The sequence below is a fragment of the Coccinella septempunctata genome, chromosome 2 (assembly GCF_907165205.1).
Source record: "Coccinella septempunctata chromosome 2, icCocSept1.1, whole genome shotgun sequence".
Taxonomy (NCBI): domain Eukaryota; kingdom Metazoa; phylum Arthropoda; class Insecta; order Coleoptera; family Coccinellidae; genus Coccinella; species Coccinella septempunctata.
In genome coordinates, this window is record NC_058190.1 from 2,198,889 (window position 1) to 2,213,494 (window position 14,606).

At 38.5% G+C, this 14,606-nt stretch overlaps 1 protein-coding gene across 1 annotated transcript in view; it reads left to right on the top strand.

Moving 5' to 3' along the window:
• The window catches only part of LOC123306360 (anillin), a 41,332-nt gene that overhangs the window by 7,255 nt on the left and 19,471 nt on the right, over window positions 1–14,606 (top strand). Inside the window, exons 5-7 of the mRNA XM_044888327.1 lie at window positions 1,841–2,662; window positions 10,574–10,796; window positions 10,852–11,017. Coding sequence (XP_044744262.1) covers window positions 1,841–2,662; window positions 10,574–10,796; window positions 10,852–11,017 — 1,211 coding nt within the window. The remainder of the gene's footprint in view (window positions 1–1,840; window positions 2,663–10,573; window positions 10,797–10,851; window positions 11,018–14,606) is intronic.

The following is a 14,606-nucleotide window of genomic DNA, read 5'->3' on the forward strand; positions in this document are numbered from 1 at the left end:
TAATATCGTCAAGTACCTTTTATTTGACAATCCATTTCATTATCAATAATAATGCTAATTCAGCAATAAAAAGTTGTCACTCTTTGATAATAATCATAGAGACTCGTCTCTGATAATAATATAATATACTCCATTCACTTTTATTTTAGCACTCGGTTGGCTATGGAAATTTGACACATTTCACTCTGTATAGTACGAAAATGTGGGGTTATGGCGCTTGTCAAAACATTTTTGGGTTTTAAATCAACGCTATGTTGCCCGTTCTACGTAAAAGTTTCTGTTATTATGTATTTTATTACAATGTCGAATCTCTTCGGAAAATATGTGACGAACATAAATGAAATTTATACAAACTGATTGAAGGCATACCAAATCCAGTTATTTGCATGGAAAATACAAGAGATCAGTATAATATCATAATATGCACTAGCTTGAGGAGAGTTAATGTTGGTTATCTTCTTTGGCTAAAGTTTGAGTACGTTACATCAGTTGTAGATTTCAAAAATATCAACTCTAAGATGAAATGCATATGATACTGTGGTTGGGAATGGGTGTCTCCCGAAGGAATTAACAGATAATTACAAAAATGTTAAATTCTTCAACAAAAATCATCTTTCTTCAATATAAGTTTCAGATCAAGATCAACTTCACCTTTGAACAAAAATTTCACATGAATAAACAATCAACAGGACAACTGGCGCGTATTTGTGGTTGTTCATCATTGATATAATAATAATAATTAGGTATTAATTGGTACCTTAAGACATTCACAATGTGAAGGACAAGTCAAATGAAAAATCAATTTTCGGGAACTTATTCTACGATGACATTAATCGAAAATCCTGTAGTAAACTTTTCGCATCAATTCACTCAAACATAAAATTCTCAAACGCCATCACTTTTTTGAGTTTCCCGATGGAAGGAAATTCTTTGTTATCCTCTTCATTCACAATCTTTCTGATTGTAGAAATATTCAGCTGAAATATAAGTCGTTTAGATTCAGGTGAAACATTTTATAAATTCTCTTATATTGAATATTTTCGCTACCGTCTGACGTATTGTGGATTTTAGAATATCGGGGTGTAACAATTTGGATGAGCGGACCTGAATTCTAAAAAGCACTTTCTGAAACCCTGTCTCTTTTTTCAATCACTTTCGGCATTTTCGTAATAAAAATTGATATTAGTTGTGGCTAAGATGTCTAAAAACATGGTGTATGCACTCGTCAATTTTTGAATGGAATGACATTAGACCAAATCGAAAAAACGAAACTTATCTTTTATTTTCTAAACGGGAAAAACAAAATCTAATCAGTGCATACACCATATTTTTAGACATCTTAGTTGTGGCAACGGCGTTATGACATAACCGACATTTAATGAGTGCCAACCTTACTCCGTTCTAGTTACAAAAACTTGAGAAAATTATTTCATGGCCAACCGACTGCTAAATAACATATGAATGCAGTATAGTTTACTTGACACTGACTGACAGGACAATAAAGTTAGGTTAATGAAATGACAACGATCATCGGCAACCAGCCAACCAATGAAAAGGCTTTATTAGACTAGAATGAAGTTGCACCAAAATGAAAAACTGAAATATCACTAGATATGAAAACTTAAGGGCCCCTTACTTAAGATTCTGTTGAGCCGCAGTCGTGCAACTGGAAATAAAATTAAGTGTCCATTAACTTTAAGCTACGCTTAGTTAAGTACTCATTTTAAGGGGGATTGGTGCAAACGGCCTTAGTAAATTTTCCCTCCATGTAACAGTTTTTTGCATGAAGTTGGCGCATCGAGCATAAGTTCACAAGAAAAATCCTCATTTCTTTTCGCAGGAGTCTCAGGGATTCCAAAGGAAAACTAAAGATTCAAAATTGGTGTACAATTACACCAAGAACGTAAACAAGAACGAGGAAGAGAAAAAACCCCCTAATAAACCCGCGGAGAACAAAAAGACCGACGCTGAAACTTCCGGGCGTTTCCAGAGAAACGCAGTTGCAAGAACCGCGGAGGAACCTAGGTCGCCCAGGAGAATGCCGACCCAAGATCCTTCCTGCCTATCCATTTCGGAGAGAAAAGCACTTTTCGAAAAAAATCGCGGAGACGTTTTGTTACCCAAGGCACCCTTCGCCATGTCCGTGCCTCTGAACGATAAAAAGGGCAATAACAAGGCGGCGAATGCGAATAATAAAACGACCGTGAACAGTCCCGCGACCGGGTCGCCCAGAAAAAACGACGATGGTAAAAAATTGGTCACTTTCGAGAACGTCAAACTGAGGAAGGTGGGATCGAACGACGATCAAAAACCTAAACCCGAGGATTCTTGGAAACCTTCCGTTAAATCGGTCACGAAGAAGTTCGATTCTTCATCGTCTACATCTGAAGGTGCCAAAGGACCGACGCAGGCCTTAACTTCGTCCAGGACCTTCGCGAATCCGCCCAAGGTGGTTAAAACGGCCGAGAAGAACGGCTGCACGAAGAGCCCGCACGGAAGTCCGGCAAAAGCGACGGTTTCCAAGTCGATGGGTATCGCTAGTACCGTGGAAGCGCTGTTCAAGAACAAGAACACGATATCCGAGCAACAGATCCAGAGTCAGGTCAAGGAGCAGAGGATGAGGGAGATGGAGGTGTTGATGAACAGATTCAAGCGTAAAGAGGTGAGTGTTGCTGTTTCTAGTATGAAAATTTATTGGTATCATAGGTTCCCAAATTTTTTCAGGTTCAAATCTTATCATATATAGAGTGATTCTTTGACTCGTACAAATATCAGGGTTCGCAATAATGATATTTATATAAATATCATAATATCGGATATATGGTATATCCGATATATATCAGAAATTTTGTTCTTTAGCTATAATACAGAAAAAATCATTCAATAAACACACAAAATAATAGACCCTTATTATGGTAGAACCTAAAATCAAACTTGAATTCGAAATAACAAAAAGGAGAAACAAGACGAATTGAAAAATTACACTTTTCCTAAATATATTATACATATAAAACTTGTCGTTCGACATATACACTGCGCAAAAAAATTAACGCACATTCTGAAAATCTCAATTTTAATGAAAGTTAACTCTACATTGACTTTATAACTTATTTTTTATGTTCTCTCGGGAAGGTTTTGAACGAAACAAGACACATTAAATGGAAGAAAAATTCAGGATGTCACCGAATCTTATGTGAAGGAAGAGAAATGAACAATTTTCAAAATACTGAAATGCTGATAAGTCCTTTATTACTTGGTATTTCCACCCCTTGCGTTAATTACAGCTCGGCAATGACGATTCATACTCAAAATGAGTGATCTTAAAATGTTCTGATCTAATCCTTCCCAGATTTCTCTGAGTTGGATTCCTAAGTCATTAAGAGTAGCTGGATGATTTTCTGAACTTCTCAGCCTTCTATTGAGGTTGTCCCAAACCTGCTCAATCGGATTGAGATCTGGACTTCTTGCTGGCCATTCCATTCGAGAGACTTCAACCTCTTCAAGGTACTCCTGAACGATGCGCGCACGATGGGATCTGGCATTATCGTCCATAAAAATGAAATTTTCACCAATGTATGGGGAAAATGGCACTACATGCTCTTCAAGAATGTTCCTTATATACTTATCAGCATTCATAGCTCCATTATTAACGACCACTAGGTCTGTGCGAGCAGTCAAAGATATTCCACCCCATACCATAATCGATCCTCCCCTGAAACCAGTGGTATTCAGGAAATTGCACTGAGCATATCTTTCATGTGGACGTCTGTATACAGGGGAACGTCGATCACAATGGTAGAGGCAAAATCTAGACTCATCTGTGAAGAGAACTCTTTCCCAATCGGCCTCTTCCCAATGGATATGCTCTCTCGCAAAATCCAAACGAGCCCTTCTATGGGCTGGGGTAAGAGCTGGACCTCTTGCCGCGTGACGAGGCCTTAAAACATATTCTCTGAGGCGATTTCTCATTGTCTGAGTGCTAATTTGCACCTCATGAGTTTGCTCAAGCTGAATTTGAAGGAGGCGAGCGATTGCAAACCGTTGTCTCAACGAAGAAACTCTCAAGTAACGTTCTTGAATGGCAGTTGTTACCCGTGGTCTACCCTGTCCTGGTCTTCGGACATTCATGCCCGTCTCCCTGAATCACTGCAACATTCTGGACACACTTGTATGGGAAACTCCAAACCTTTCTGCAATTCTTGTGTATGTCCACCCTTCTTCTCGCAGAACTACCGCTTGGGCACATTCCTCTTGGGTCAAATTGCGTGTTTCGCGTTGCATATCGATCGAGTGTAGAAAATCAAACGAAAGAAAAACTATTGATCACTAGAATTGATCGAGAACAACTGATTTTAGAATGGAGCCAATACATTCAAAATCTGATAATATCATCTTTTTTTATTCCTACTGGGAAAAAACATATGTATTGAAGAAAACCGTTGAAAGTGAATAACATATTGTAACGTTTTCTTCGCTTGATTAAAACGTCCAACTTATTAAAATTATTTATTTACACTTAATACATTTATAACTCACAAACTAACTATGTCACTACTATTTATTTCCACTCTCGTTTATTTCCACTAGTCGCTTGCACTGTAACTGTACTTGTACTTGTGCTTGCCTACCTGTTCCTCCGCTGGGCTTATATAGGCGCCGGAAACATTCAGGTACCTTCGCGAACCTTTCGCGATTCTTCCAGAAGGAAGCGACCGCCCTGGTTCTCGAAAGGTCCGACCGCAAGGGCCGGACTGGTTACACTGTCCCCTCCTTAAGCCTGTTCTGTCCCAGAACAGATTTAGTGAATTTCTCCGAGGACCGTGGCGAAACTTGTAGTCATCACCATTCCTACAGTAGCCATTCTGATGGAAGTAGCACTCCACAGTTTTTCCAGGCTCCCTGGCCTGCTTTGGGTTGAAACTGCACACCAGGATCCGTATACCAGTTCCCTGAAATACCACCTCCAGCATGCTTCGCACAACTCGCCAATTCAGCTGGTCCAATCCACAACCGAGCTTGGGAACAGCTAATTTCCTAACTCCAAAGCGTTGAAGGTCTTCTTTCAAGCTATGCAGTGCCGTCCATAGATTCTGATAGGTTGGCTTCTGATAGGAATGTCGCTTGGTGACTAGGTAATAAATGAACCGACCTTCAGCCTTCAATTTCAAAACTTTTCCGATTCTTGGCTGCTGTCGCAATAGTTGTTCCTGGCGTCCAAATTTATTTCTGAATACTCTGGCTATTCCTTTGCTCATACGAAGGTCCTCCGCTACGCAATGAGCGAGAGAGTATTCCTTAGACACGGTAAAGAGATCTTGATGAACTTCCTGTGTAACGCCGAACCGTGCAACGCGTGTCTCACCATAACAATCCATAAACTTCTGGTAATCGCTGCTACCTTGCATCGGGGCTTCCACAAGACGTACTTCTTCTTCGTCCTGCGCGTACGGGGCTAATCGGTTGAAATGGACAACCTTTGGTTTTCCTCTGGGGAGCTTCCTTATCCGGTAAACTACATCATTTATCCTCTTGATTATTTCATACGGTCCCTCCCACTGTCTCTGCAGCTTTGGTGAAAAACCTTTCTTCCTTTGTGGATTATGTAGCCACACCAGATCCCCAGTGGTGAATCCACCTTCAATAGCCTTGATGTCGTAGCGCATTTTCATTCGGTCACTTGCTTGCTGCATTTGATTGCACACCTTGCCATGAATGTAATCCAGCTTGTTCCTTAATTTACTAACGTAGTCCTCCCCAGCTACGTCTTCTCCAGGCTTACATCCAAACTCTAAGTCGCAAGGCAGTCTTATTTCTCGGCCGAACATTATACTGGATGGAGTTTCCTTGGTAGATTCTTGAACCGAAGATCTATATGCCATGGTGAATAGATGTAAATATTCATCCCAATCCCGCTGGTGATCAGAAACTACTTTGGCCAGATGTTTTCCCATGGTCCGATTCATTCGTTCGACCATGCCGTCTGATTGTGGATGAAGAGGTGTAGTCCTTGTTTTGTGAATCCCCAATTTGCTGCATACTTCTTGGAATAGCTTAGATTCAAAATTTCGGCCTTGATCACAATGCAGCTCCAGAGGTATTCCAAATCTGCAGAAGAATTCTCTGACAAATTTATCAGCTACCGTACTTGCCTCTTGATTAGGAATACCGTAGGCTTCCACCCATTTCGTGAAATAGTCCATCGCTACCAAAATGTACTTGTTTCCATGGTCTGTTTCGGGAAAGGGGCCAGCGATGTCGATAGCTACTCGTTCTATGGGGGATCCGACGTTATATTGCCTCATTGGTACTTTTCCTTTACCATAAGGTCCGTTAGCAGCAGCACAAACCTTGCATCTTCTACACCAATCTTTAACGTCCCTCTTACAATTTAGCCAATAAAATCGCTGCCTGACTTTTTCCAACGTCTTGGTTATCCCGAAATGTCCACCTGAAGTTCCATTATGTAGTCTGGTCAGAATGTCTGTCACACGGCTCTTTGGCACAATCAACTGAAGTCTCTGCTCAGTTCCATCTTCATTTTCCCAACAACGTTTCAGAAGACCTCCATCAATCTTCAATGTTTCCCATTGTGCCCAATACGACTTTACATTCTGGCTCAGTCTGGATACTTCTTCCCAAGTAGGTCGTCTACCGCTCTTCTTCCAACTCAGGATTACTTTCAAGTCGTTATCTTCCTCTTGTGCTCTTTGAATTTCTTCAGGTAGCCAGTCGTCTTCGATTATGGTGGTCCGCCTTATATCGATCTTTTCTTCCAGGCGCGAACAATGACTGGAATTCTGGGGACACTCAATGGTTTTGGTCGAGCCATTGTCTACCACAGCGACTCCTTTTATTTTCCCAGCTGTAGCCCTTTCAAATTCTGGACGATTTTGCTTGAAATGCCTCCTTTTGTTGCAGTTCCAGCACACAGCATCCTTTTTCCCAGCAAGCAATATTCTGCGGACTTTTTCTCTGACAATCTCCTCAACAGATCGATCTGTTTCTTGGACTTGTCTAACACGAAGGTGTCCTCTATGCGACGCTTGCTTCGCTGCCTCAATTTCCAAAGCCTGGGCTAAGGCATCATCAATGGTTCTAGGGCGTGCTAGTCTCAGGGCTTGTTGTATTTCACTATCCTTTATCCCATCCACGAATGTCTGGATTGATAGCTGTTCCAGGAAGCTATCTGGAGCAGATGGATAAGCCAGCCTGACTAATCTCGCCACATCAGCTTCAAACTCCTGGAGATTTTCCCCTGTTTTCTGCACTCGGTTCTTTATTTGTGCATGGTATACTTGTTGTAAATGAGCATCACCATATCTCATCTGAAGTTTCGATGTAAGAACTTCGTAACAGGCTTGTTGACTCTCCGAGATCGTCTGTAGAATGTTGAGTGCCTCTCCTCGTAGAGCTATAATTAATGCCGTGGCTTTTTCGTTGTCGTTCCAATTGTTCGCCAGCGCAGCAGCTTCAAACTGTTTTTGGTATGTCGACCAGGGTATTTTTCCATCAAAAGTTGGAGGCTTGATCTTCATTCTACTACCTTCGCCGTCATTTTCCGCTTTCGCTGTGCTGTAGGGTGTTGAAGCCAGAATATCTGTTCTGTTTGACATTCTTTTCAAGGAATCTATGAACTTGGAATGATGTTCAATTATTCCTGCCATTTCTTCAAACTTTCCGTTAACCTTGTCAAACTTTTCATCAACTTCGTCAAATTTTCCACTCACTATATCGAATCTCTCGTCCACTTTATCGAATTTTTCATTTATGGTTTCCAGTTTCTCATCCAATTTGTCTGTAAGTTGACTCACCACATCATTACAATTCTCCCTAATCTGGTCCATTTTCTCATTTAATTTCTCATCAATTTTCTCATTTAATCTTCTGGAATTTTCTTCCATTTGTTCATTCAACTTACATGAGTTCTCGTCCATTTTCTCATTCAATTTTCGAGAATTTTCTTCCATTTGTTCATTCAACTTACATGAGTTCTCGTCCATTTTCTCATTCAACTTACAAGAGTTCTCGTCCATTTTCTCATTCAGTTTTCGAAAATTTTCTTCCATTCTTTCGTTCATCTTACTCAAAAAGTCCATTACCGCTTGAGTCTCCATTGCGTTCTGTAATCTTGTGGTCACTGGCATGAACAAATAACCGAAAATATTTATTTAATTCGAGCGATGTTTCACCTCACACGTGACACCAATGTAACGTTTTCTTCGCTTGATTAAAACGTCCAACTTATTAAAATTATTTATTTACACTTAATACATTTATAACTCACAAACTAACTATGTCACTACTATTTATTTCCACTTTCGTTTATTTCCACTAGTCGCTTGCACTGTAACTGTACTTGTACTTGTGCTTGCCTACCTGTTCCTCCGCTGGGCTTATATAGGCGCCGGAAACATTCAGGTACCTTCGCGAACCTTTCGCGATTCTTCCAGAAGGAAGCGACCGCCCTGGTTCTCGAAAGGTCCGACCGCAAGGGCCGGACTGGTTACAATATGCATGCATAATTCTGATAAAAATAATTATCATTGAGAACACCTTCAGTTGTAGAATAAATTTGAGATTTCCATAATGTGCGTTGATTTTTTTGCGCAGTGTAAATATTTTTACGTAGGGCAAAATCAGGCCAGAGGAATCTTCATCATCATCATCGTCACTTGTGATAACTTCATCACTTGTTGAGGAGATCCAGATCAAGTTTTCGGCTTTATATTGGTATATTGCTTCGAATATCTGAAAATAAATACTAGTTTAATCGCCTTATCGTTGCCCAGACGATTTCTTAATTGAGATTGAGTTAGCCCAAAACTTTTTTTTGACAGAAGGTAGAACTCATCAAAATAAGTAATTTCATCACAAATTGTCTCTATAAAATATCCAACATGGTTCGACAAAATTTCATTGAATTTCAAGTACGGGACTGTGCAAGGTGCATCGCAAAAACGAAAACATAAACATATGGCTGGACATTGAATGGTTCAGTACCAAGTTCATCGGATTAAAGGCATCAGGTCACTTGAAAGAGATCCTAAATTGCACGTTACAACAATTATAATAATTGTTGTTACGTGCAATTTAGAGTGAAAAAAAAAATGTAGAAAATCGAGGTAGTTTCATGAAAGTGCTTATGTTAGTTATGTTCATCCCATTTTTACAACGATTGTTGGAATGTTCGAACAAGAAGTTTGTGATGCCCGTCGTGAAAAAATTCGTGAATAATTAAGACGATTTTTATGGGTGAGAGTTTGAAGTATTATTCTATTTTTTACACTTGTGTCCAAGTCTCTTCTGTCAGTTGGTATCGAAATGAGCCAATGAGAAAAATTAGAATATCGAACGTGCCAATATCCTGAACGAAACCATATGGTCGAATCGATAAGTTTTTCCAATTGCTTTGCGATAATTCAGCTAACAAACGGTCTAGGGTCGTATTAGGATCTATTTCAATTATCATTTTCAATTTTTTCATTTTGAAAGTTTTGTATAAGGGATTTTTGGTGAAACGCTTCATTTTTTGGATTTGGCGTCCCATGAACTTTGTTGAGGTTCTGATTTGTTTTTTTTTTTTTTCTTTTTCATTTTTTGGTATCCTTGTTCATATGTCTTTCTTTTTTTTTATTGCACTATTTTTTCGCTCTTTTTTTGTACTTTGAAAGTTTATAGGCTATATGCCTCCTTTCTCAATCAAATAAACAATAATAATTTTGACCAGTTCTACCTTCTGTTGAAAAAAAGCCTCATCTTTAAATACACCCTGTATATCACTAGAAATATATCGGCCAACTCTGACAAATATTTCAACAAAAGATTCTTGGGGTCAAAAGTAAAACTTTTTTCCTATACCATTCTTTAATCTTTGAACATCAAATTACTCGAAAACGGCGCATTATACGAGAAAATATTAATAATACTTTAATTCTACAAAACGTTTCAATATTCATTAAATAGCACTTTTTTCCTTTATCATTTTTTTTTCGAACATATCGAAGATATCACCCACTCATTATAACCTTTAAGTACCATAAAAATACACAAAATTCACGCTATCTAATGAATATTTGAACGTTTTGTAAAGTGAAAGTATTCCTCATATTTTCTCGTATAATGCGAGTATCTGAGAAATTTGAAAAATTGGGTACTTTGGCTAAATAAAAGATTAATTAAAGTTATGCTGAAGGTATTGTTGTTTCTCCAGGGGTGGCCCAGCTCATTATGAAAACTTAAAATCTTTTTATCCGGGCCGAATCGGTAAAATCGAAAAAAAAAATTGACCTCAAGAATCTATTGTTAAAATTTAAAATATTTCTATGAGTCAAAGACTCACCATAAGTCACATAAATTCATAGAATTATATTATTCATTTGGTCACTGCCAATTTATTGTAGTTTGACCTTGCGAATGATGCAAGGTCAAAAAAAGGGAGGTCCCTCTAGGTCGACTGTTAACTGAACGACTAGAAGTGGCGTTGAAATTATGGGGAGAGGTTACCATCGTACTATTTTGAAATAATCGATTTGCGCTCTCTTTCTTATGCATTGTCTATCATTCCATCTAACAGATTCAAGAAGAGGTGATAGAAGAAGAAGACGAAAGTGATGAAGAATACAGTTCCGAGGAGGATCCCTTGTTACGCGATGAAAATGGTAAAAATACGTATTCCCATTCACGTGTAAGCCAAGATAGTGACGGTAACGAAGATGTTGAATCTCCCGCCGCGAAGAGAGCTAGTGCAGGGAAATCTTGTGATGTTTCTCCGAGCCCTAGAAGAAGTGGAGGCAAGCGTAAGTAGATTAACCCCTCGGTAAGCCTGAGAAATTATTGCTAAATCCATTGAAGGTGCTTCGGTGAGTCCGAGAGTGGCTGCTGTCTTGGAGGATGTTAAGAGGATCAAGGTTTCCCCTGTCAAACCCGGCAGAATCTACCCGAGCTTGTCGGATATAGAGGCGGCGAAAGAGACTGAAACTGAGGATGGTTTCGAGGATTCTTCTGCGGAAAATAGCAGGTGCGATATCATGATTGATTGGATTCTGTTCGTTCTTTGCCTCATATGATCATCATGTTCACTTCATTCAGATGGTTGGATCCTTACAACGATATTTAGGCCCGGTTGTTCAATTAATCCTGGATTAATTTTGACATTTCCGTTAAAATCTGTCACGTCAATCCAGGATTAGATTTAATCTCGGTTTAAACCAGAATTGAATAACCGAGCCTCAGGGATATAACTAAGAGTTAACCAAGATTCTATATAATGACGTTCCTTCCCTAAAAGGGTACCTTAATTCAAAGGAATCCTCAGAATCCTCACCGAACATGTTTTTCGGTTGAATTTTCTGAATTGTTGGTATCGACGGCGCATTTATTATAACTACGATCCGGTTCAAACGGGATACCCCGTATATTGTTTAAGTTTGATGTTGTTTGAAGTTGACTCTTACTTTCACCTTGGCCTCGAAGGTCGTTTCAAGGTGAAATGTTTTTTTTCAATATACATGGTGTTTTCAAAGGTGAGGCTTTTTTTGACAAAGTAGAACTAATCAAAATAAGTCGTTTAACCAAAAATTATCCATATAAAATATCCAAGATGCAACCCCTAGAAGTTCGACAAAATTTCATTGAATTTCAAGTACGGGACTGTGGAAGGTGAATCCGGCATCGGAAAAACGAAACAAAACATAAACATAACTATCAACTATACCGGGTGGCCCATGCCAGACGCGGCGCGGCGCCCATTTTGAGGGAGTAAATATTGATATTTTGAAAATATTTTCTTGTGGTGTGTGTAGGATGTCGCAAAGCACAATTTAAAATTATTGTCATATATACAGGGTGTTCTAAAACAAAGATATAGACCAAAGTTACACTTTTTTAAATGTAATACCCTATAGTTGACCTCAAAAGCGATACAGACAGAATTTTTTCGAGTAGACCAGTTGGCTACTCCTACATATAAAAAAAAATTCAACTCTGGAATATACATAGTGATCATAATTAAATCTCAAACATCAGCTACAAATAATCGTCGAAAACTATCTTATTTCAAATGGCACACCCGGTATTTCTATATCTCGTTGAACTTAAAAATTAATTTCGAAACTATCTTCATAAAATTTTCCTACATTTAAACCTGATAGTTTCTGAGCAATTTTCGATTTTTGATTCAAAACTAGTAAACCATTTTCGCCATTATCTCGTAAATGGTCCCACTAAGGTATAAAGTGATCTAAAGAAAATCATCATAATTTGAGCTTGCCATTCCATTTTTGAGGTCAAATATAGAGTGTTACATTTGAAAAAGTGTGACTTTGGTCCATATCTTAACCCTGTATATATGACAATAATTTCAAATTTTGCTTTTGAACACCCTACACACACCACAAGAAAATTTTCAAAATATCTTTATTCACTCCCTCAAAATGAGGTCCGGTATATGGACAATGAATGGTTCAGTACCAAGTTCATCGGATTAGATGCATCAGATCACTTTTGAGAGAATCATAATTGTTGTATCGTGCAATTTAGGGTGAAAAAGTTTCTTGAAAGTGCTTATGTTAGTTATGTTTAAAAAGTGCTATGATGTTTCCGCATTTCATCCCATTTTTACGACGATTGTTGGAATGTTCGAACAAGAAGATTGTTATGCCCATTTTGAAAAAATTCGTGAATATTTTAGACGAATTTTATTGGGGATATTTTGAAGTAATATTCTTTTTTTCACACTTGTTTCCTTAGTTTCTCCTATCACTTGGTATCAAAATTGGCCATTTCATAAAATCGTGTAAGTATCTAAAAAATAATGAGAAAAATTCGGCAATCCTAAGTTTCCATTTTCATTACCACGTGAATATCGAACGAGCCAATATCTCAATTCAGCTAACAAACAGTCTAGGGTCGTAATAATTTTCAATTCAACTTTGTCATTTTGAAAGTTTTGTATAGGTGATTTTTGGTGAAATGCTCCATTTTGACCGTTCTACCTTCTGTTGATAAAAAGCCTCACCTTCAAATACATCCTGTATTTCTGGTACCAGAAATGGAAAATTCCACATTTGAACTTGGACTTGAGTGGGTCCTCCTTTCAATTTTAGGGCCTTCATGTTCCATACAGAATATTCAGTATTTTGTTCTCGGCCTTGTTCCTTCAGGGTCAAATGGTAGTTTTCAGAAGGGACCCTATGAAAAGAGGGGTTGGGGGAAATTTTAAGTTCTTAAACGCTTGCTTTTAACCTTGGAGCCCCTTCAAAGCACAGGAACTACAGGAAATTGGCAGGATCCAAACGAATCATTGGACAACTAGAGATGATTCTTCAACGAGCCCTAGCTTGAGTTGCTAAGAGCTATAAATTGATCAACATTATTTTTTCATATCTTGTAGTATAATTTTCCGTTGACTCCAAGGCCAAGTCAGAAATTAAAATTGTCCTGTTACCATTTCTTAGAGAAAAGTCACATTCGACCTCAAAATGACTTTGAATATGAAATATTACAAGTCACAATCGGATAGCCGAGAGAAAATACAGAATCTTTTGTGAGAAACAATTTCTCTTAAATTTCAAACATTGAACTTTGCGTTATTTCCTTTCCCGATTTCGAACCTGGATGATCATTTGATCTCGAAGGACATTTCGAGGTCGAATAGGATGGCCAGAAAAAATACAGAAACTGTTGTATTTTTCTTTAGAATACTTTTCAATCGTATTTTCCCTCAATCTGGTACTCGCCAGTTTGACTTTGACGTGGCCCGCATAGATTTATTATTAATCTAAGGTGGTCTCAAGGTTTAGAGGAAGAGGTATAATCCCATTTGACCTAAATTTATAATTTCTTTGCTTTCCTGGCCATAACAGGGTGTGATACCATTTGACCTTGAATTTACTTTCAAGGTAAAGATGAAGAGTTACGATAGGAAGGCCAAGAAAAAATACAGAAACTTGCGCGACACCTCTTCTTCTGACATGCTGTACTGTCTCACCTATAAATTTATTGTATCTTGATTGTATGTCACTATAGTTGGGGAGCCGACGATGCACAATCGGGATTTACTCGAGCGTCGTGGAGAACTAGTGGATTTTGAAGATTAGATGGTAAAATGGAAAAAAGATTCTATGATGTATGCACTTTCAGCAGTGGGGAAAGCGTCTGCAGGGTCTCAAAGATGTAAAAAAATATGATCAGGTGTACATACTCGAGCGTGTCAGATTAAGATACTGTATATGCTCTACATGTCTTTGATAATGAATTCATGCTTATCTGACAGTTTGCGCGGTGGGACTGGCCGTACCGAAGAGTTGAAAATGGTGAAAAAAAAAATTCCAGCGTGTCAGATTTTTGGAGGATATGTTAATTGAACCCAAAGGAAGCTACTTCTCAGGGGACTTACTATTTGGACGAGACGCAAGGTCACAGCGGTCCTTTGAAAATGTAAAAAAAAATCGTTACTTGTACATACTCGAGCGTGTCAGATTTTCATACAGATGGTTAATCTGGGTGTTGAAGACGTGTTGACCCATTAATCTGACACTAATCGGGCGGGTTTTCTTAATCGGACACTTTAAAGATGATAAAAATGCCTTTTTTCGAATATTCCCCTG